At 44.3% G+C, this 23,763-nt stretch overlaps 2 protein-coding genes across 3 annotated transcripts in view; one reads left to right on the forward strand and one right to left on the reverse strand.

The window, feature by feature from the left end:
- The window catches only part of STK4 (serine/threonine kinase 4), a 45,621-nt gene extending 26,655 nt beyond the window's left edge, over positions 1 to 18,966 (reverse strand). Inside the window, exons 1-9 of the mRNA XM_005524671.3 lie at positions 18,859 to 18,966; positions 16,131 to 16,211; positions 15,193 to 15,321; positions 13,241 to 13,355; positions 12,548 to 12,712; positions 11,988 to 12,155; positions 11,285 to 11,422; positions 10,495 to 10,623; positions 8,007 to 8,193 (exon numbers count right to left, since the gene is read on the reverse strand). Coding sequence (XP_005524728.1) covers positions 8,007 to 8,193; positions 10,495 to 10,623; positions 11,285 to 11,422; positions 11,988 to 12,155; positions 12,548 to 12,712; positions 13,241 to 13,355; positions 15,193 to 15,321; positions 16,131 to 16,211; positions 18,859 to 18,890 — 1,144 coding nt within the window. The 5' untranslated portion in view covers positions 18,891 to 18,966. The remainder of the gene's footprint in view (positions 1 to 8,006; positions 8,194 to 10,494; positions 10,624 to 11,284; positions 11,423 to 11,987; positions 12,156 to 12,547; positions 12,713 to 13,240; positions 13,356 to 15,192; positions 15,322 to 16,130; positions 16,212 to 18,858) is intronic.
- A 36-nt stretch (positions 18,967 to 19,002) lies between these two features.
- On the forward strand, positions 19,003 to 23,384 carry TOMM34 (translocase of outer mitochondrial membrane 34). Of its 2 annotated transcripts, XM_088064472.1 has the most exons (8): positions 19,012 to 19,154; positions 19,231 to 19,330; positions 19,467 to 19,619; positions 20,244 to 20,404; positions 20,664 to 20,808; positions 21,441 to 21,567; positions 22,335 to 22,434; positions 23,148 to 23,384. In XM_088064472.1, exons 1-7 carry the CDS (start codon positions 19,040 to 19,042, stop codon positions 22,431 to 22,433), a joined length of 900 nt encoding a protein of 299 aa, XP_087920598.1. In that variant the 5' UTR covers positions 19,012 to 19,039; the 3' UTR covers position 22,434; positions 23,148 to 23,384. The 2 variants fall into 2 exon arrangements, with proteins under 2 accessions (XP_005524959.2, XP_087920598.1); XM_005524902.3 differs by having other exon boundaries at positions 19,003 to 19,154; positions 22,335 to 23,384.
- Positions 23,385 to 23,763: the final 379 nt, after the last annotated feature.

A 23,763-nucleotide genomic window follows, 5' to 3' on the forward strand; every position in this document is an offset into this window, starting at 1 on the left:
CACCCCATGGTGACAAGAAAGGCTTCACTGTTGCATCTATTTTGGAATCTAAAGAGTTGCTTGTAAGGATGAGCCATGAGAGCTCCCTGGAGCCATTAAAGGTCTATCATTTAAATATGCAGTCATCTTTTAGGAGCTATATTAATTACATAAATGGAAGACCACAGCTCTGCTGGGGCTGGTCCAACTGACTGCAGAATTGCAGGTTCAGAGTGGCTGTGCAGAGCAGGAAGGGCTGCTCAGAGCTCAGCCTGCGTCCTGCGAAGAGCAGAAAGAAGCCCTCCATGGAAAACTCACATGCGTTGCCTGGTTTTAAAGTCTTGTTTAAAAAGTATAAGAACATCAGTACTGTTATGCCTGAGAAAAGAAAAAGGTGTGAAAGGGTCCAAAGGTAGAGAATGCTGTAAGTTGTGTACAACAAATATCCCTGTACAGTTTGCTTTCTGTGTTAGCCTTCAGCACTGGAAAGCAATGTCCAACTGCTGGGCCAGTCCCTCTCCAAGCACAAACAGCCCAGACAAGCCAAAAGACAACTGGGTACAGGCAGGGCTCTGCAAGAAGCCAGCACTTGGACCCTCTCCTCTGCCAGGCTACAGCAAAGGCAACTTGTAAGGAAAAAAACTGACCAGCAATCCGCTCCTTCCCAAAAAATGGCACCTGTCTGAATAGTTGAAGGAATGGATTAGGTAAATCTTAGGGGCTGACTGCAGCATACAAACCACCTCACATGAAGCAAAAGATGACAAAGGAAGTGTGGAGAGCTTCTCAAGTCATTTGCATTTCCATATGATGCTGCAGAGAAAGCAGAATGATAAAGAAGGAACAGCCCAGTCAATCAAACCAGCAAGAGATTTACTCTTCATCCCCAGCAGTAAAGAATATCCATGAAACCAGATCATTTGCTATCATCTAGCCCCAGAAATCAGAAGATTTCTTTTTTTCATTGATTTTGCCAAATTAGCTCTCACAATTGAAAAATTTCAGAAGCTCATGAGCTTCAAAGGATGCTTTCAAAAAGAGAGATTTACAAAGCCCTTTTATCTATCTGAACAAGCTTGCTGAGCAATGAAACTAAAATTTCTGCTTTTCTCTAAAATTATTCCTCTCTACTCAAACTTGGCACCAGAATAATCCTTGTTTTATTATTCTTTCCTCTTGAAAGGAATTGCTGAAGTCTATCTAGGCTGAATATTCTGGAGTTATAAAGCTTGAGAGGGAGAGTAAGATAACCTCAGGAACACATTTTGTGTGCACTTTACTCAAGGCAGTTTATACAGGTAATACTTAAATACTTGTTCTTGAAGTCACAATAATTAGATTTCCTCCCTATACCACAAAAATTGGAGCTGGAGTTATGGCTGGAAACAGTCAGGAGATAATGCTACAAATTAATTCACAATGAAGCTGACATAAATTGGCAACAATGAAGTGATCAGTTACTACATTAATGATTTCAAACTAAAACGTGATCCTTGGTTCATGTGTGTGTATTTGTCAAAAATTCAGAGGCTGCAACCTCTACTAAGCCTCAGTCCTCACTAGTCTCAGTAAGCTGCTGCTTTGTATTCAACTATGTAAGTTTAAGACTGAAAGTACATACTTAGGATGCACAAAAAAGTGCCTGATGGTCATGTGTAAGCAACACTTCGTTAATATTAAATTTCAAACGGAACTGCAGTTTTCTTTGCTTTGGGCTATTTTTTAGAGATCACAGATGAACTTTAGCAGCTGGACAGCATAATTTGTGCAGTCTAAAGAGGACTGAGTAATTTTAAGCAGCAGAGCAGAGAGATGTCAAGTTACTCAACCAGAGCAAAAATTGCTCCGTCATTAATAAGTTCAATCCATGGCAAGAGGAGCTGAAATTTCCTCATATTAAAAGCAGAACACGTAACACTTTTTATCTCTTTATGAGGACAAGTCTCCCCATAGTTATATTAATCTCAAATTAAATCAAACCAAAATACTCCCAAACAGGTTCTGCTATTAGTAAGGAACTCCAAAATGAACATAAAAATCAACCTAAATCTCTTACTGAATAAGGTGTGAAAGACATTTAAGGAGAAGAGCACCAACACTCACCCAAAGCTGTAACATCTGTACTGAGAACCCTTCCAAAAATAGGGGAGGAAATCCTCACAGTAATTGAAGGTGCTTAAGGCCAGGTTACCTCCTTTTATATCTCTGCTTTAAATCTCAGACATGATTATAAATATAGAGCAGCTTTCTTCCTCCATCACAGATCTTCAGGGGCCACCTCATGTCTTTCACCTCATTAACTTGAATTGCTAATTTGGTCCAGCAGCCACAGCACGTGACAGGCAGCGAGATGTGAAGGTGCATCGAGAAAGAAGTGAACATTTCCTATTCTGCATCCTCTGGCTCAGCTCCTCATAAATCTTCATGAGAAACAACCTCATCAGCAGGGATGTAGACTTCACATCCAGCACCTGTGGGTAACAGCTCAGGCTCCCCAGATGGCACAGAACCAAGTAAGCACTTCCTAACTCCCTTCCTATTCATAAGCCAGAAACTCATTTGCTTATCTAGAGAGAACAGAAAACAACATTGCAATGAACATTTTTTTTTTTTTTACCCTGAAGCTTGAAAATCTGCTGGTAGAAACAAATCTGGTTTTGAACTTCTGCAGTGAAGGAATTTAAGAGTTTGCACTTTTTCTTATTCCTGCTTAGGAGTAAGGCTTTCTCCAGAATTTATTTTGATCCAGTAGGGAGTGAGTTTATTCTTAGAAGAGACAGGTAGGATCCAGTTTGCCTGTATGTGCAAATGCATGAATGTGCATGGGACAGAGAGGTAGTTAGTAAGAGATTTACTGCCACTCTGTCTCTTGGTTGAGTCTCCTGAAGCACACTGCCTCCTCTCCAGTGCTCAGAACCCTGTTAATCACATCTCCCATCTTCTCCAAGAAAAATGCTTCTGTCCAGAGGAAAAAAAACAAACCCTCCTTTCTATCCCCCACCCTACTATATACAGGAGTGCTCAATAAGAAACTGTTAAAACCAGAAAAAAATAGCTCTGTTAAACACATACATTCTTTCTCCAATTTCAGGATCTCTGAAAAGATACACAGATAATTAACTCTGTCTTAGCAATGAAGCTTTGTCAAATATGCAGTGCAACCAAAGGCAGACAAGCATCCCCCTTAGATCCTGAATTTAACTTCTCTCCATTCTCCAGCCTGCACAGAGCCAGTATTTCAATAACTAGGGGCAGTGTTCAAACAGAAAAACAAAACACACAACAAAAAACCCACAACAAAATGACAGCACACACAACAGCTCCCATCCCTTGGAAATGCTGTCTGCATGTTCACACAGCTTAATACTCTTAAGCAAATTTTGCTGGCCACTGCTTATGTCAAGCTTGCCAGCAAGGCTGCTATTAAAAGTCAAAAGGCAACAGGAACATTTCTCTGAGCAGATTTGTATTCTCCACACCCCAAGAGTGGCAGTAGGATGATTCTTACAGTTTGAGAACAATTTAATCAATGTAGGAGTTTGTAGAAGCAGCATGTTATTTAAATGCATAATGCTGAGTGTTTTATGGTTCAGCTATGACTAAATGGACCAATTTGCTTTGAACACAGAACTCCACCACTGGACATTAATAACACTAAGTAGTGGGAAGCTGCTGCAAAGAGCTATTATTGTCCATAGAGAAAACCAGAGGCAAAACAAGCACCTTTGGCCAATATCTTTGACGCACACATGATGTAACTCCTGACAAGACGTGGAGTTATTCTCCACAGTAGCTGCATGAGCAATTTGGATAATGTGTCCCTGCGCTTTTCTGGACAACTAATGATATTATCATCTATGGCTACCTCAGCTACACACCAGTAAGACTTTAATCAATTACAATATTAATGCAATCACATAATCCTTCTGCCACCCATTCTCATTCTGCTGCTCACACTGCAGGTTTTACAGTCATTGCTTTACGTGAAAAATCTCAGGTTAATTCATGGGGAGAAAACGTTTCCCGAGTCTTGGCAGAAATGTTTCTCTGGCTTAGGTTTAAGTGTCACCCACTGGATGTCTCACACAGCCACCAAGATGGCAAGTTTACTCTGAATCATTCTTCAAATAGGAAATTGCCAAGTTTGCATCTTAGCTCATTTAATTTGCTAATGAAGCCCAATTCCCCCTCAAAAGGGGAAATACTTTTTTCAAAATGACACAACCATGCTTAGCAGTGTGGGCATGGTAGAAACACAACAAAACCCAAGCCACTGGGTACAACATTCAAACTGTGTAAGAATGAAGCCTGGATTTTTTTTATTTTGAGCATTTACAAACTCTAAAGAATTTTTACCAGCACATTACATTATCAAGGTAGAGACAACAGTGTTATTAAAGCTTCTGGTGTACCTCTGCACCAGACACTGTATGGAATATGTGCCACATGAACAAAAACCCCACAACCCTTCCCCTGTCTCCACATCCCTCATTCATCTCAACCCAAACACCAGACAACCCAAACTTCTGCTGCCAGTTCTGCTTTCTCCAATATAATTCACCAATTATTTCATGCTTAAACAAACAAGATGTATTTTAACAGAGAAAATAGGGCAGACTATAGTACTAGACAAACTAGATCCAATTTCACTTGGATCTGATCATATTGCAGTGTTCAAGGAAGGCAACATTATTATAAAATTATGTTCCGCTCTTTAAATCAAAGAGACAAATTCATGCCAAGATTCCACTATCTAAACAAGTACAGCAAGTAAAGCAGAAAAATTAAGATTAAAAGCATAAAGAGTAAAAAACGCTTCACTGTTTACCAGCACTATATATTATCTCATAGAAAAATTATAAAAGGACATTTCCAGACATATTAACAGCTCAAAAGTTATTCCAGCTCTCGAGCACAATGGAAATGTCTATTATTACAAATCATTGCTCATCTATAGTTCTCCAGCTACATTTAAAGTTTTCCTGGAATAGTTTAACTGCAATCCATAAGTAATCCAAAGCAATCGATTTAGAAGTAAAATGTGTCACAGCACAATTTAATATCTGCGGTCTCAGGCAATCACTTGAGTGCTTTCAGAATGTGTAACAGAATGTCACAGTGACATTTTTAATGCTGCCTGACTATTTATATTGAGTGCCCAGAATAAAGCCAAGCAAATGAAAGAATTTAAGCAAACACAATTACAGCTCAATTGACTGCAAAACAAAACTTCCTCTCTGCTATGTAGAATACTGGAATTTAAGATTCCTCTGAGTTTAAGAAGTCACAAATTGATTTATGCAAGAATCACTTTCAAGTCTACTGGAAGTTGTTTGCACTTTCAAGGCTATTGGAAGTTGTTTGCTAGAGTTTTCCAGGACAACCCTATCTATAAAACACTGAAATACAACACTTTAAACGTTTTTTATATTAAAAATAAATACAACCAAACAAAAAACTAGCTAAGACACAGATTTATTTTTTTTAATTAGAAAGAAGGGCTAGCACACAGCTTCAGAAATCTGCAGTTAAAAAGCCCAGGACACCTAGGGAAGCTGTAATGCCATGTAAAGAAAACAAACCATAAGTTTTTTATTGACTTAAAAATAGATTCTATTGTGAGTCATAACACAAGCTGCCAAAAAAAAATATATATAGGTCTTTAAAAATATGATTCAATGAAGCTCCTTAAAACTCTGTTGTTCTCAAACAGCATTATTATATTTATATTTAGGATTACAGAAAATCACTTTCTCCAGAGGGCTCTGCAGCAGGTTGATGAGCTTTAGGGCTAAATGCATTTAACTGAATGCTATGAATATGTAAATGGCAAACTGAAAAAATGAAGCTGCAGAAAATTCTCATGAAGGACAAGCTGCTCAGAGACACTTCCTTGCATCCCCAAAACAAACTGCGAGCTGCTCCGTGCAGCAGCCAGCATTTCAGAGTTACTGTACCAAAGGAGGAGGAGAAAAGGGTGTTAAGGTAAAGCTGTCATTTTCACTAACATCAGATTTGCTGGAATGAAGCTGCAAGCAGGCAAAATGCAGCATGACCTGCAGCTGAGAGTGGGTTCACTGGGCATCACTGGGGAGCCATGGAAGTGGTCCCTGTGTCACAAACCACCTCCAGCACCTCCAAACACCTCCTGCAGCTGCTGCTCCTCTGCCACACACCTGCCTCTGAACACCTTGCACAGCAGCAGCTGAAGAACAGAGAGTTTTTAAGGAGCCTGAAGTCTAAGGAGGGTTTAAAAGGAAAACACTTTCCAGTCACGGAGATCTGGAGGTGTCAGAGCTTGTTGTGGAGCTCCCTCTTGAGGGTAGAGACTGCCCTGTGGTAAAGGCATCGCTGCATCCTCATTCTGCTCAAAACCAGAGCATGTCCTTGCTAAAGAGATATTATCAAAGGCATCTCCTCAAGCCTCTGAACACCACTTCACAGCACCAGGTGCTTCTGAGTTACAAGCCCTGCAGCCTTGAAAAGATAGTGAGAAGATAAGCACATGTCAAACACCGAAGATAAATTCAAGAAGTGCTTTACTCACACAGTGCTGGCAGTGCAGGAGCACCAGACAGCAAAACCTCTGGTACTGTGAGCCATGAAATGGAACAATATACACTGAGGATGAGAAACTATCAGTGCTGTGTGTTAGTTAAGAAACTGAAGCTTCACCAGGTTTATTTAATACTGTTGAAATGTCCCTTTCTTTGGGTGACATTTTAGCTGCTCTAAGCATCCATCCATCCCCTTGCTAGACAGACCTTGTTCCACCACACCACTGTCTTTGCTGCCCCAAGCTGCTACATGGACTGACACCTCTGAATCATTTGCTGAATCATGTTTATCAATGTTTGGGAAAATCTTTACAGGGATTCTGCTGAAATCCCCCTCTCAAACCCAACATCATTTCATAAGCTTCAAAAGGCCCTGACAGGGAAGAAGCTTTCAGCACAGAAAATCCTGAGGAAAGGATTTTTGCAAACTCCTATGAAGAACAGCTAAAGGCTCAGTATCAGATGGCCAAGGAAGTCTTTGGAAGCAGTGTCAGAGCCAAAAGAACAAGCCTTGCACGTGATGGTCGTACTTGAGTACTGCTAAGCCCTCAGTCAGCACTTTCCCCAGTCCTTGAGCAAATAAACATCCAGGCTGGTCAGCTGAGTCATCCCTGACTACCTCTGCCTCAGGACTTTGAGGTTAACAAACCAGTGGGAATGGATTTCTATGAGAATGAAAAGATTCCTTTTCTTGTAGTCAAACTTTGCCAGGAAGGTTCTCCCTGCCATTTATTTAATCAAAAAAACATTTTCAACCCTTTTCCAGCTCAAGCTGTAAGGTCTTAGACTATCAGCCAGGTAATTTTAAATCATACATCCTCTGACAAGGTTTGTGGCTTTAGTAAGCTTTCCTGTTTTGGGACAGCACAGATTTCAACTTGAACATCTAAACCAGCAGCACAGCTCACTCAGTTGTCCTCAGTGACTGCAGTGGAACTAAAGAAGCACACCAGCCTAGAGGGATGCCAGCTCCTCCCACTGCATGTCCTGCTGTGACGAAGCCTGCAATGTATTTGTCATTTCATCAATCTGTCTCTTCATTGAATTCATCACTCCTAAAACTTACTGCTTTCAGAGGCCAGGTTACAACCAGATCATCATCTAAAGCAATATACATTTTGTCATTAACCCCTTTTTAGAGTCCCCCTCTAAGTTCAGTGAAAAATACAAAACCAGCAAAATAGAACTGAAAAAAAAAAAAACCCCAAAAAACCCCAAAACTACTACCTAGAATCAGATCTTATTCGATTAACACAGAAGCCTGTGGACTTCAGCTATACCAAGTGCAAGACTACAAAGCATGGCTTGAAACTTGGACCTAGAAAGGTTTCTCTACTGCCAGAGGGCACTGACCAAAGAGTTTCGGGTCCTTACAACCAAAAAACACAATCATCTACCAAAAATATCAAAGCAGGTTGGGAATACATATCATAGCCCACATAAAGATTTAAGTAATATTCTTTTTCTTACTTTTCATGGTGCCCTCCTCCTCTTCCTCCTCGGTGTTGATGACCATTGTGCCCAGCTGGGACTCCAGGGTGCCATCGTGTTCTATCATGGTGTTGGCTCCATCACTCATGGTGTTCACAGCTCTGATTGTGCCAGTTTCATCTCCACTCGCCCTCACCATGGTACCCGAATCCGTCTCATCCTCCTCCTGTTCAAACACGCCACAAATGGAGATTTTACTGATGGTGAAGTCCTATGAGAAATGTCTGTATTTAAGGACACTGGCAAGTCACAGGAATTCAGAGGTTTTTCAGACACACACAGAAGCGATGTTTGGTTTATGCACTTTGTTTTCTCCCTGTCATCTCCAAACAGGTAATGAAAACTAATGAACACTTTTCTACCAGCATGATAAATAAGAGAACAGATAAATAATCAGCAGCAACTTCTCAGTGCAGGCTGTATATAATTTCTGAGCTGGTGAAGTGTCTGTAAGAATAGATTAGAATCAGTCATTCAGTCAGTCTTTAGTGTTTGTATTCACTGCAGGCAGTTCTAAGAGCTGACCCTGACCCACTGTCTCCAGTGGTACAGCTCACTGAGAAGCCACCAGTTACTCAAAAGCACCAGGTCTAAGTCTGGAGAGTATGTGGCACATGGAAAGAAACACCCCTCATCCTGGTTCTTTTCTATTTCTGACATTAGGTAGTTTTACTCATTACAAACTTCAAGGGCCCTGAAGAAAAATTAACTACATTTGCAGATCTTAAAAAGTAATTTTCATTGAAAAAAGTTACTAAACTTTGATAATTTATTTGAATCCTTTTTAATCTTTCCATTTGTTTAAAGGGACTAATAACAAAAGCTGGAATTACTGCTGCCAAGGCTTAGGAGTTTGATTCTGTAGGAAAACATCCTCTTCAAACCAGTTCTGGCAGAACAACTTCCTGGCAGAGTTATGTTAGCCAAAGGTGGCAGCTCCATCAGGTGGTGTGTGCTTCACTAAGTGTGTATTGTGACTAGGATTTCATGAAGAACAGGGTCAAGATTTCCACAATCCATTTGGTTTCTTGGAAATGTGCACCAGCTATCCAACTGCATTAACAAAGTCCCTTTCTAGGTTTACAGCAGCTTCTGGGCATCTCACCTTAGATGAGGTGCTCATGTTTTGTTCTCAGGATGAAGTTCACATTCTTTATCTGGCCATGGCCTTACTGATCTGTCTTAGTGTTAGAAGGAAAACACACAGGTATTGCACATCAAGCTGTAATAGTCCATCTCAGTGTCAGGGAAAGACAGAAGTCACCTCTCCATGTTCTGGTGTCCCCAGCATTTTACCTGTTGTGTCAAGAGTGTCTATAAAATTTACTTCCCAACCTCAAAACCAGCAGCAAGAGAAGAGAAAACTACACAAGATATTAATAGAGGAGAATTAATTTTGTGTGGAGTTGAGTGGGTGACAGGAAGTAATAGATTTGTTAGCTACACATCATTTAACAAAGGACTACATCAGAAGTTTCCACAGCACTTGGGAAGCTTTTCTGCCAGCAGACACGGAGCAGAGAAGCTTCAGGAAAACACACAGACCAACAGAGAGGACTCAACTCCACTACAAAGACACCACCTCTCAGCACTGTGACCCCAGATCAGTCAGAAATGAGGAAGGGATGGCAAAGACAAAACTCAGGGCAGGGACAGTACTCGTAGAATTGACATCATGGCAACATGACCAATAATGTTACTTCCACACTGAATAAATACCCAGTCCTAGACTGCAAAACCAGATGCACAGTGTGTTCAGCACAGGTACCATGGACCATGCTGCTCAATCAAGTGTCACCCCTGAGCAGGGCTGGCATACAATGCCTTGTGTTGCCCATTTCATTTATTCAGGCTGAAGCAGGCAGAGGCTCAAAAACCAACTTTCAACATGCTTCCCAAATTCACATGCTGTAACCACTGAAACAAAGAGCCAAAATGAAATTCACAGCAAGCCCTGAACACTTCCCATGCCCTCACCTCAGGCTTCTGTCGGTTGCTCTTGTGTAGAAGAAAGTTTCTATAAGGGATGTTCTAAAGCACAATAGTAAAACAACACAACAGACTTATATCACAGTGCATCAGAGATGACATTATTATTCTATATGAGAAGAGCAGTCTAAGATCTGAATCTACAATGAAAAAATTCTCACTACTGCATAAATAATATAATCCAACTGGGAAAATCAATCAAGTCTTCTGCATACAGCACTTTGTAGCTCTACTCCATCCCAGCTCTCAAGCTACACTACAAGGTGAACAGTGCCCCACACATGCTGCCTGTCCCACTCAAATACAGCTTGAGCAGGACCAAGCACCAGGTTACACAGTCATAAAGCAGAGAACTCCAGAATAAGTCAAATCCACTGGCAATTGGATAAAATATTGCAAAAACAAAACCTGAAGCAGTTAAGCCTTATGAAAGGAGCAAGAGTTTGGACTTTGCAGACTGTTGCTATTAAATACTCACTGAATTTTCTTCATCCTCTTGATCAAGTTCACGCTGTTGTGCCTCTTGGCGTTTCAGCTTGATGTCCATTGCTTCGTTAATCAGGTCCCGCAGAATTGACACTCCTTTGGCACTTTTAACAAACGGATGCTGAGAAATAGTTTAAAAACAAATTAATTACTGCATCCAAAGCAGGACAGACAGGATAGACAGTTCCTAAGGCCTACTTTAAATCAAATTAAGGTTTAACTGGAAACATTACTAAAATGAAGATCCAGTTCTTCTGCTTGGCACAGGAGGGAGACCTTCCACCCTCCAAACAAGATCAAGCTCCAAGGGCACAACTGATGTGAGACCTTGGGCTCCTTCACCTCCCACAGCTCTTTCCTTAGCTTAGCTGTCAAGAACCAATTACACAGACCATTACCACGCCTGGAACATTCTGAGCAACCACTTACATTTAGCCTGCCCTGTTTTGTGTTTTAAGAGGCAGTTTCTTGGCAATGCTGGTGGGAATTTGAAAGTAAAACAACAAATCAAAACCAAACAAAACCAGCAAACCAACAACAAATCTGAAAGCCAAAACAACAAAAAACAACCCAGAGAAGACAAAGGAAGCTGAAGTCAGACTGGTTCTTAGAGAAGAACCGAAAAGTTGAAGTTGAGTGTGAGATTTAAGAGTTATTAAAAAGTAAAATCTACAGTGAGCAGGAGCAGCAAGAAACAAGACCAACATCTCAAGAGCTGCACAGCACAGCCTACCCTGGGCAAGCCTCCCCCAGAGCTTATGTTCTCCTAAGAGAAGGCAGACCTGCAGCAGCTGTGTTGCAGTGGCTCGCTGCTCCGGGCTCTTCACAAGACACTGCTTCACAAAGTCTGTAAAATTGTCTGACCAGAGCTCTGGCTTCCTGAATGTTGGAGGTGGATTGGTGGGAATCATGAAAATTGCCTGAAAGCAGAGGAATAGTTCAGATTTCCACAGCAAAGCTTAAAACCAACAATTCAGCATAAATACACCCCAACACATGCTGGTACTAAAGAACAGTGGACTTTTCAAGGTGCTGCCTCTAAGGAGTTTGTGCCAATATTACACACAAATCTGCTCACAGGGATCCAGCAACAGGAAAACAGACTTTCCTCACTAAATGCTCACACCTGGCTGAGCCATTATGTGACCCAAAAGTGTGAATCTGACATTTTTCAGTCTTTAAAATTTGTGCTTGCATGAAAAAAAGAAAAATATCCACTCTGGATAATCGAGCTGAAAATATTCTTCACATCCAACACAGAGTGTCAGCTATGTCTTAATAGAAGAGGATTGTGATTTTTTTCTATTCTCATGCAGATTCTTCTTGACAAAAACCTGTTTTTCATTTGACCAACAGTACAAAGAACTGACAGAAAAAAACTCGCTCTGTACTTTAAGAACAAGATTGCATGCTGATACGTGATTCAGCCAGCTATGACATCAAACCTTATCCATATAGCAATACATTTAAGGCCACAGTTCTTACCCTCATGGGATGAATATCTGCATATGGTGGCTTTCCTTCAGCCATTTCTATTGCAGTGATTCCCAGGGACCAGATGTCTGCCACACAGTTATACCCAATTTCCTGAATCACTTCTGGAGCCATCCAAAATGGGGTCCCTATGACTGTGTTCCTCTTTGCCATGGTGTCCTGAGGAAAGGAGGATAAAGATCCAGACAATGGCAACTGTATTAGCCACAAACAGTCATTAATGAATTATCACCCTCATTATCTTGCACGCATGCAGATTATTAGACTCAGAAAGATTAGGATACAGAAGTCTGCAAAGAACAATTAAAATGTGCTCACAGAACTTAAAAGTATCCTAAAAAAACCAGCAAATGCTGTTGCAAACCATTACTTAGTTGTAACAGCTTCCACAGAGAAAGATCTTCTCTCATCTGCTGGTTTAGCATCTCATGTTGATGCAAAGTGCTAAAAACCAATTATGAACAATTTGTCAAGCTCCACAATCCCACCACACTCACACTTAGGTTAAAAAGATAAACTGAAAAGTACACAGCCACCCTGGTTTTACTTACTGTAAGCTGTCCTGCCACTCCAAAATCAGCAAGTTTAGCATGTCCCTCTGTATTTAGCAATATATTTCCAGCTTTGATGTCCCTGTGTATTTTCCTCATAAAATGCAGGTACTCGAGTCCTTTCAGCGTTGATTGCACTATTGTAGCAATTTCCTCCTCTGTGAGCTGAAGAAGGGAAGAGTTACTGCCAACAGACCAGTGGCTGAGACACAGCACTGTCTTGCTTTGGTCTGTATTTTACTGAGATTCACTAATTGCCACTTAATTGCCTTCACTAAAGGTTGCCATACCAAGGGGAATTAGTGATGTTCAGCATTATATAGCAGAATTAGATCACAACCAGCATACATATACACACTGCCACGCTTCACATGCCATAACCCTTTCTCAACTAGTAATTCTTATCCTGCAATAACCAAAGAAAGGCAAAGTAGGGTCTTACTTGGAATCAGTCTGGGTTTTCAGGAAAGCCAACATATCAAAACCTGCTCAACCAATTAAATTATCCAGATAAGCAAAACTCTATGTAATCACTTTTTTCTTTTTCAGAGGAACAAAGCATCTGCATCTCAAGTTATGGCCAGTGGTTGTGTCAGGTACTGAACATTGAGAATTATACCCTAACTACTCAGCTTCCTTGAGCTGCTGGACACCCATATTCCCATCCAAAAACTCAAAGGAGGAAGGACGTACAGTTTTATTTCGTAATCGAATAATGTCAGACACAGATCCAGCGCCGCAGTATTCCATGACTATCCACAGGTCTGTGTTCTTAAAATAGCTGCCATAATATTTCACCACATGAGGACTATGAAAAAAGAAGGATAAAACAAAGGCTCAACCACCAGTATCCAGCATCACCTAATAAGCACAATACACTGCAGAGACCCTAAGTGTTTTAGAAACTCAGTGTTGAAGTGCCACTGAAACCAAGATCAGAAGTATTACAGAACACCCTGAATTCTGCACAGGGCTCCCCAATCCTGCCAAGCCTGTTCCCACAGCAGGGCTCATATGACCTGCCAGTAAGTCACTCCAGGGAGCTAAACTGTCCAACAAATCCCAGGAAACAGGGAGTGATTAGCCTTCAGTCTGGTTCAGCTCCCTGAACCAGGTTACAGCAGGGTCAGTGCTGGGGCAGGACAAGGGAGTGGGAATCAGGCCACAGCAGTCCCTGATAAAGCTGCTGCAGAACCTTTGCAAACCAAGGGAAACATTAAATAAAGCCCACAATTTGCTGGAAAATAGCTATCATGCTCATTAAGAGAAATGTTCCCCCACTACCACATGAACTTACTTAGTCCAGGATAAATTCTAGGATCTCAGTACCACCTAAGACTCTGTCTCAGTCAGCTATCTGACTGCCCAAAAAGCAAACAACCTACTAAAGTACACAGTTCAAAAAAACCACATGTCCTCTGGAAAAGGTAAAGGTGAAACTAACAGAAAGACTGTCCCTGATTTGATGGGAATGGAGCTAAGGAAAAGTGTGTTTAATCTATTCTCTGCTGAACATTTTCTATTGAAAAAATTTTAAAACTAGCAAGTCAGTCACACTGCACAGTGTCCCTTAATGCTTACACAGAAAATGTGATGCTCCAGTGATTCACTCCCTCTGCTGTTCACAACTTTAAGGTCTCACTTTAGGCCTTGCAATACTAATATTTAATTTAAGAGAAAGCAGTAATGCGTTTCAAGTTACGCAGCACGATTTTTTCAGGAACAATTTGTTTTCAAGGTAGACTCTGCTGCCTGCCCCTAAGTCATCTTCATTTAACTACAGTGAGAGTGGAATGCAGTAGAGTCAGTGACTGGGACCACAGTTTTATACTGCTCATGTAATTTATTTTAAATTACTTTTCATGCAGGAAGTCCTTCAAAGTAGCATTTCCTAAGGCCAGATTCATAAAACCAGAAGAAACTAGTGTATTTTAAACCTTCAGCTGTGGATTTTGAGAGGGTCCTCCCTACCCACAAGCTCTTCACTGGCTAAGTCACTGCAGCACCTTTTGCTATAAAAACATGCACAAAGAGGGACAACCATCAGCCCACAGAGCTGCCAGCAGGTTATTCTGGGGATGCTCAGATCAGCAGACAGCCTGTACTGCAGCAGAGCCTGCCCAGGCAGAGCAGGAGCAGGAAGGACAGTCCTGCCACCCGAGCAGGTCACAGCACCGAGGCTGCGCACATGCAAGAGCAGTCATGCATTAGCGGCTCTCATCCGGGTGCCTTTTAAAAAAGAAACAAAAAACCCCTCCTCCTAACAGTTTTCTACGCCTTGCTGGGAAGGCAGCAGCCCTGAGAGCTGCTGCTCAGCACACAACCAAGTTCCCACTGTCCAAGAAGCGACGGTGCCCGGCAGAAGGGCAGTGACACGCTCGGCTCGGGGCTGGCAGCGAGTGCAGGGTTACTCCACTCAGCTCAGAGCTCTCTCTTGCTGCAAGCCACATTTCTGCTGCCTTACCTTTGCACTACCCAAATGGTCGGCTAAGGTGACTCAGACGATACGAGGTAACTTGATGGTACAAGTCCAGCCTTTTAAAAAACATTTAAGGCAACATCACGGCTTTTATTTGATTAAATGCCAGGTCACAGGTGATGCTTTTCCTCGCAGCCCAATAAAGGGTTTTGCAGTGTACACTCACCTGTCACATTGCTGCATTATGGATATTTCCTTTATGATCTCTTGCAGGTCAGATTCCACAGGAACTTGTTTAATTGCAACAACTTGACCCGTTTCTTTATGGATGGCTTTGAATACGCTGCCATAAGAACTAAAACACAAAACATTAAACAAACATTGAATATAAAAATGCAAATGTTAAGGCTTTGCTTTTTGTGAGTGTGACCATCAGGTAAAACATTAACTATCCTTTTTAAAAAAATATTTTATATTTTAATGTAAATAACCAGCCCGGTAACTTCTAAACACTGTAATACAAATAAATCAGCTCACTGAGACAGTGAGGAAAGAGCACACCATAGCTTTGGAATTTTGGCCTTTTGCACAAATTCAACAACTAAAATTCTCTTTTTCCAGCACAGAGTACAAGCTGAGCATCAGTATGAACTACAACTCTGGTCAGAGAGGTTTGCTTGTTCCTGTCAGGTATTATCATTCTTATTTCCAGTTTCTTTACTTACAGCAGCCAGGCAGATTTACAACTCAGTCTTTTCAAATGAACTGCTTAAGGCAGTGAACATGTCACTCCTGGAGTATTCCCATGCTGCTCTGCCTCACCAAAGGGCACACTGCCACTGAAGTTCACTTCCACCAGGCAGATCTGCCGCAAGAGGTACCAGGGATGAACTACAAAATGTCTTGAGTTCCCACAGAGCTCTACCAACTCCAGGCTGGCATTTGTCAAGAACTTTTTAACTACTCCTGACCCATAACCTGCTATTTGGATTAAGATAATGCACTCTTGGGAAACAAATTCTTTATTTTGTTATTAACCAAACACTGTCACTATGTTGGTAGCTACATTTCAGAAATGGGGACATGACAAAAGTGAAACAGCAGAGTCCACTGAACACACCTCTGTTACACAGATGTGTTCCTAGAAAAACGTGCAACACATACCCTTCTCCAAGCTTCTCCAGGACATCAAACACTTCTTCAGGTTGCTTGGTTAAACTGTCTTCATCTAACTTCTTCAGCTGCCTGTAGGGTAAGAAGAGAGAAATCATTATATTTATTATATATATATATAAATATATATATAAATATATTATATTTAATTTGGTAATTTGGGCTCTGCTGAAACAGAAGAATAAATAGCACCACTTAAACATACAACAGGTTTGGCATGAAGTAAATTGATTATGAACTAAGTTTATATTTAAAAATATAATATATTTTTATATATAAACTGATGAGGAGGCTGAATATTAGAAGCATACAATAGCAAAAAAGGACTGGGAATTACAAAGAACAGATTGTGAGCAGGCACACAAATTTACAGCTTCTCTTGGCAGAAGTCACTTTCAGGATCTATATGCTGGTGGTCACATCTCAGCATGGCAGTCTTGAAGCCACTGAACATGTCTGCTAAATTTCAATATCTGGAATGGAAGGATACCTACCAAGGCCATAAAAAAGGGAATATCATCTTCCCTAATGCTTAGAGTATGTGTGGAATACATTTGTTGGGAGGCAAGGGCAATACTGTTCTCACCTGTACGTTTTTAACATCAAAACTTCAGCTCTTAACTTTATGGGCCTGGACAAACAGTAGGAAAATTCTATCAGGAAAAAGGAGACAGTATCTAACTCTAAGGATCTCAATGCCATCCCTGTTAAATGTATTGCTAATAAGAGTCAGCTGAAATAACTTCCAGGAATAAAAAACTGCCATGTGCTGTGATTCTTCATGCGGCCCCCTTTCCCCCAGTACAGCTTTTGGGGAGATCCCATACACAAAGCAACAAAAAGATCAATCATATTTGTTTGAGTCTACACTGGAGAGCTGTTCACCAAACCTCCTGAAAGAGCTAAGGACTACATAACAAAAAGGTCTGAAAACAGTATTTTATTGTCAGTGGTAAGACTATCCAGCAGCCCACAAACAAGTGCCCTTTCATTTTCACATGAACTAAAAAAAAATCTGAAACAACAATAAACAAAAACCGGCCAACAAAACTCCCTCCAAGCTCCCTAAACCAGCTCATACAAGTTTTTTAAACACAGAAACTTAAGAGTCTCAAAGTTTTTAGCACTGCCTGGTGTTTAAAGTAAAACACACGTAGCTGCCTGCAACTGCAAATTACTCCTGAAAGCTTTTACAGCTGCTGCTAAAGATCAGGACTCCAGTCACAGGAATACTAATTTTTTATACTAAATATATTACTTATTTCCCCAATTTCTTTAGAAACAGAGCAAAAAACCATTGACCCCTGGCTATTATGTTTATGTACAAAAGCCATACGGGAGGAGCAGCTCATGCATTGAGCACATACAATGGCTTCCTGAAGCAGAGGAAACATTATATAGAAGCAGACTCAGGAAGTGGTGAAATACTGAAAGTGGCTGCTAGCTTCCCTGCTCAGATAAGCATTAAACAGAATTTACTTGTCCCTGTGAAAACAGAGAGGGAAGAATGTGTGGGAAAAGGAGAAAAGCAAGTAATACATGCACCAGGAAACACATAAGCCACCATTTCCAAGGAGCCCAAAAAGTGGCGACCCAAGAGGCAGACCCCTCTTGTTAAAGTTGCGGCCTAAATTCTACTAGCATAAAAGGAAAAAAAAAAAAGGCTTTTCATATACCCAAACACAATAACCAGACAACTACTGTGCTTGCAGCAAACAGCCTAATTTCTACTACAGACCAGGAGCCCGATTACTTTGCATTGTCCTGTTCCACCGAGTGCACTTGCCGCTGACACACTGCCGCTCTTCTGGATGTTTATACCACAGATGTAACAGCAACACAAACCCAACCTCACCTCTGTTGTTATTCAGATCTAATCTTAATCACTTGCCCCGTAAACACTGGCATTAAGCAATTATAAAATAAAACCAAGGTTGTTTTTTGTTTTTTAAACAGAATATACATCACTGTTTAACCAAACGGGTCAATGCCACTGGGGACCAGCTCCAGCAGCTTCCTTTGTTCGCTGCCGAAGCGTTCCCCGGGCCGCAGCTGCGAGCCGCTGATAGCGTTCTGACACGGACACTTCATTCCAGCTGCCGCCGACTCCAGCGCTGCCCGCAGCCCCGGCCCGGCAGCCCGAGATAGCGGAGTCCCGGCTCCGTGCGGGGGTGGCCCCGAAAGCCCCGAGAGTCCGGGCTCTGCGTGTTCGGTGTTCCCGGTGTGTTCGCTGTCCCCGGTGTGTTCGCTGTCCCCGTGTCCTCGGTGTGTTCGGTGTCCCCGGGACGGCGGCAGTGCCAGGGCTGGGCACCGCGCTCGGACACGGCACCGCGGGCCCGCACAAAACTCACCCAAGGAGGGATGCGACAGGATAACAAGTGCTCGGGGCTTTGTCGCCGCACTGTCACGGGCCAGCACACCTCGTACAGCCGCGGTAGCGGTGGGAGCTCCCGCAGCAGCGCAGGCAGCGCCTTGTCCCCAGCGCTCCAGCTCAAGCCGCCTTTCCCCACCTGAGCGCGGTGCTGTCCCAGCAGGGACCTGCGGGCACTGCCCGGTGCCACTGCTGCCCACGGCTCCGGGCAGCGGCAGCGCCCCGGAGAACGGAGGGGGCGGGAGCTCGGCGCGCCCGCGGCCCCGCTCCCGACCCCGCGCCCACAACGAGGCGGGCGGGCAGGGCCGGAGCATCCCCGGTCCCGGCAGGGACACACCCCGCGCTTACCGGCGCGGGTTCCGCAGCTGCACCGTCTCCATGGCGGTCAGTCGGCGAGCCGGGCCGGTCCCTCACTGCTCCATGGCACCGCTCCGCCGCCGCTTCCGCCCGCCGCCGGATGCCAGCGGGGAGCGCCCGCCCCGGCCCGGCGGGAGGGGCGCGGCTTCCCGGGCGCGGCGGCAGCGGCGCGATGGCCGCGTCCCCCGGTGCGCTGCGCCGGGCCGGCAACGAGGAGTTCCGCCGCGGGCAGTACGGCCCGGCCGCCGAGCTCTACTCCCGGGCGCTGGCACAGCTGGAAGCCGCAGGTAGGGCACGACCCGGGGCGGGCGAGCGGGCGGGGGCACCCCTGTGAATCGCGGCTGAATCGCGGCTGTCCCGCAGGGGATGCCGCCGCCGAGGGGCGCAGCGTGCTGCTGGCCAACCGCGCCGCCTGCCCCCTCAAGGACGGTGCCTGCAGCCTGTGCGTGGCCGACTGCAGCAGGTGAGCGGCGGCGGGGCCGGGGACAGCCGGCGCGGCCGGAGGGAGCGCTCGGCCGCTCGCCCCGGCTCGGCTGAGGCGGCCGCAGCCCCGGGGAGCGCGGGCTCACGGCGCCCCGGCGCTCTCCCCTCCGCCGCAGCGCCCTCGAGCTCGTCCCCTTCGGCATCAAGCCCCTCCTGCGGCGGGCAGCGGCGTACGAGGCTCTGGAGAGGTACTCGCTGGCCTATGTGGACTACAAGACGGCACTGCAGGTGGACTGCTCCGTCCAGGCCGCGCACGACGGAGTCAACAGGTAAGGAGCGCGGCGGGGAGCAGGGAAAGGCTCGGGAATGCGGCTGGTGGGTGCTGCTGCTCGAACCCTGCTCCCTCCTGCTGCCCTGGCAGCACCAAGCTGGACCCCAGGCACACGAGTGAAGCAAGACCTGGCCACGCTCCCTGTACCTGCTAGTGCCCATAGCCCCTTTCAAGGTGCTGGTCGAGGTCTAGGAATAATTTCTGTGGGACTGTTTTTGCTTTCCTCAGTGTCTGGTTTAAAGGAAATAATCAACTGAAGTTCAGTAGCCTATCCTTTAAGCCTCCCTTTGTTTACTGTGTTTACAGGTTGCTATAGTCCTGTTCTCTTTCTGGTGCCCTCTGCTTCGCTTTATGGCATGCCAGACCAAGGAGTGAAATGCATGTCTCTTGCTCACCTGAGCAGTCACAGCCCCAGCCCGTGTCCTGTTGTATTTTTAGCCCTGCTGGTGTGAAGATCATCTTTTTGCAAATGTCCTGTCTGTAGCATGAACCTAGCTGAGATGCATGTAAAAAACGCAGCAGACAGAGAGATGTTGTTCTTAATGCACAAGCCAGGTTAAAAGTGGCTACTGCGTGGCCCATCCAGCCAAGAGCCAGGGTGACTGGGAGCTGTCTCTTCCAGGATGACTAAAGCCCTGCTGGAGAAGGATGGTGTGAACTGGCGTCAGAAGCTCCCGCCAATCCCCACAGTGCCCGTTTCTGCCCAGACGAGGTGGAGCGTTCCTTCTGCCCAGGCCCCTGGGGCAAGCACTCCTCCTGCAACTGCACCACAGGGAGAGCGAGGTGGGAACAAGCCCTTGGGCTGGGCAGAGAACCCTGTAGCTCCCAAGGGTGCTGAACAGCTGCCACACCTGTTTGGTGTGTCTGCAGCCAGGACTGAGGCCTGGAGAACCAGGCCTGGTTCTGACACAGCGTTTTTGGTTGATTCTGCTTCCTTTGATGTCTCTGTGTCTTTGCCTCTGGTACTGGGATATTTGTTTTCTGTTAGGCTGTGGTATTCTTGTTGGTTTTATAGTTCTGTATCCTTTCACACCATTTCTAGATGAGACTGCTACTGGCATGGAGAGAGCTAGAATGCTTAAGGAAGAAGGAAATGAATTTGTAAAGAAAGGAAACCATAAAAAAGCAGTTGAAAAGTACAGTGAGAGTTTAAAGCTCAACAAGGAATGTGCAACTTACACCAACAGGTACTGTTCAGCTCTTTACCCAACTATTTCTTGGCCCTGTATAAAAGTCACCATGGTACTTCCTGGCAGAACTGTTTAATGTTTGCTCCCAAACCAATGAATGAAACAAAACCACCCCATCAGGTTCACCCTAAGTGCAGCCTCCCCTGTTATGTAACATTCTTTGATCAGGTCCTAGAGAACCCCTTGGAGACACTCCCCTTGGGCTGCTAAGGGATTTCTCCCTTGACTGCTTTGTCTGACAGGACAAGGGTATGTTGAGTGGTCCCTGCTCTCCTACCACAAACTGCAGACTGCTGTTCTTAAACACTCAAAGTAGTCCTAGGGCAGTTGCAGCAAGCAGCGCTTGTTGCACTGGCAGAGGCAGGAACCTGCATCCTTGAAGTGCAAGTGCAGGTTCTTTAGCTCTAGAGCAGGTTGCTCTAAATATCTTCCTTTTTGTTTCTTTGAAAAACCATTTCCTTTCTTTCCTCCCTGTGAATGAAACAAGCTTGAGCTCAAGAAGTAAGATGACGTAACACACAAGGATGGTTTTGGAGTCCAGCTTTGTGCTGCACTGGCACTGCTCTGTGTGTTGCAGCAGTAGATGCTGCTTTCAGGCAAAGGGCTCTAAGCAGGTGTGTGTGTTGCAGAGCTCTCTGTTACCTGACCCTGAAGCAATACAAGGAAGCAGCACAGGACTGCACTGAAGCTCTGAAGTTAGATCCTAAGAATGTTAAGGCACTCTACAGGCGTGCTCAAGCACTTAAAGAACTGAAGGTAAGTCAGGAGTTCATCAAGGGCTTTAGGCTAGGACTAGATGGCTGTTGATGCATGATCAGAGCCAGAGATATCCATTAGGGCTTGTTTCTGTGCTAGACAACATCTCCCATTAGACCTTTAAGGACTAAGAGTCAGACATCACACTTTGAATCCCAGGAGTTTGTCAACATCAGGTCCTGTTTCTAGAGATGCTGAAGGCAACTGCTTTCCACAGAATATGCTGAGTTGGAAAGGGCCCACAGGGATCCTCAAGTCCAACTCCTCACCCTGCACAGCACCACCCCCAGCAATGACACCCTGGCCTGAGAGTGTTGTCCAAAGTCTTCTTGGACTCTGTCACACTTGGTGCTGTGACCACGGCCCTGTGGAGCCTGTTCCACTGCCCACCCACCCTCTGGCTGAAGAACCATTTTTTCCTAATACTCAACCCTAACCTCACCCAACTTTAGGCTATTCCTGCAGATCCTGTCCCTGGTCACCACAAAGACCAGTGTTGTGTTGAGCTTTATCTTTCTGTCTCATGGGAAGTTCTGGAGTCAGTACTGGAGTACATATTGCATTGGTGTTGGACTCAGAACCCACTTGAGTGGTGAAATTATCTTCTCAGCCCTAGTTTGACCATGTTTTAGAACAGCTACATCAATGCCAGTGCTTGAACAGTTAGAGAGGTAGTCACAGGCTTAATTGTGCTGTCTTTGCCTCTCTTTCTGGGTAGTAGTCTGCCTTTTTAATGTACTAACCCTTAAAAAATACTCTCTTTCTAGGATTACAAATCAAGTATTGCCGACATCAAGAGCTTGTTGAAAACCGAACCAAAGAACACAGCTGCACTGAGATTACTGCAAGAACTGAACAGAGCCTAGGGTAACCAAGCAACAAGGAAAGCTTTCTTTTCCACTGCAGAGGAAAGCTTTCTCCCTTCTGCTGTTGATACAGGGACCAGTCGAGGCAGGATTGGTGTTGAAATCTATCTTCCAGTGCTGTTGAGATCTAAGAGGTTCTGTACCAGCACAATGATTGCTAAGACGTAATCTGTATCAAACTCTATTAAGCTGGCTCTATGATCATGCATAGTTTTAATGCCCCTCCCCAAGAGGCATTTAGGTTAATTTTCCTGGTTGAAGTCAACTTGCCTTTAACTGTTGGCCTCAGGGACTCTTTATATGTTAGCTAAGATGCACAGGAAGTGGCTGTTCCTGTCTGAAGAGCTACAGAGGGGTTTTAGTCCTTATTCAGGTGGCAGTTTTGCTGCATTTGTGCTGCTATTACTAAAAGAAAGTCGCTGCAAGAACTGCTGTAGTTGCCAGAGCACCACATACCCTTCTTGTGATGGGCACAGTTACTTGCACAGGGCCAAGCTTGTTCCCTCTCCTCCTTGATGCCTGCTGGCCCTCAGCTGGGTTCTGCTGCTTGGTGTGGTTGGGCAAATGTTTACAGTAGCAGCTTTCTTTAATTATTCTGCACATTTAAGAAAACAGCAGCAAGTTAAGCCTGCCTTGTTACACTGTGCACTGTTCTTTGACATTCTGGGTGCTTGGGAATTTTGCAAAGTCTTTTTGTCTTTTTTTTTTTTTAAGGAAACCACTTTAGCTCCTCTGTGCCTTTTGGAGCAGTTGCTGTGGGGTGTTACAGGGAGGAAAATATGCAGTAACACCCCAGCTGAGTTCTGGCTTACTACGTCAATGCATGTTTTAAATGTCTCCTGATCTGGTATTGATGGCACTGATTTTAAATGGTAGATAAAGAGATTCTTGGAGTTACTTTGTGAACTGTTAAAACCCATTCTCATTAAAGCCATGTTTATTTTCACTCTAGGACTGTGTTTTTTGTGATGGATGGAATAGGGGAAGTGAAACACTTGTTTAACCACCTCATACTGTTCCCTCTGTTTGTCAGAGGACTTCAAGCATTGCACAGTGCCTTGCTCTTTCAGACAGTGACCCCAGCTCATACTGGCCATTAGAGTTCAGAGAACTGGAAAGCCTGCAGCTCCAGGGACCCTGGGGCATGCCAAGGGGAGCACAGCACTGCAGCAGGGTTTCCAACCATTGCTCAGCTTTGCACACTGCCTCAGCTGGTAAGATGCTGGGCTATGCTAGACCTGATCCAACTCATAAATACAGACCAGGAGACAGAAGCTAGCCCTTGGTCAGGGCTCAAAAATCTTTGTTTCCCACCTTGCCTCTCCCAGCA

Source organism: Pseudopodoces humilis, chromosome 19 (assembly GCF_049639895.1).
Source record: "Pseudopodoces humilis isolate 2021_Gansu_Grassland_sample_001 chromosome 19, ASM4963989v1, whole genome shotgun sequence".
In the NCBI taxonomy this organism is placed as follows: Eukaryota; Metazoa; Chordata; class Aves; order Passeriformes; family Paridae; genus Pseudopodoces; species Pseudopodoces humilis.

Coding starts and splice junctions, on each gene's coding strand:
- TOMM34 (XM_005524902.3), top strand. CDS start 19,040: ATGGCCGCGTCCCCCGGTGCGCTGCGCCGGGCCGGCAACGAGGAGTTC. Junction 19,620..20,243: donor GCGCACGACGGAGTCAACAG/GTAAGGAGCGCG, acceptor TGTCTCTTCCAG/GATGACTAAAGCCCTGCTGG. Junction 20,809..21,440: donor TGTGCAACTTACACCAACAG/GTACTGTTCAGC, acceptor TGTGTGTTGCAG/AGCTCTCTGTTACCTGACCC.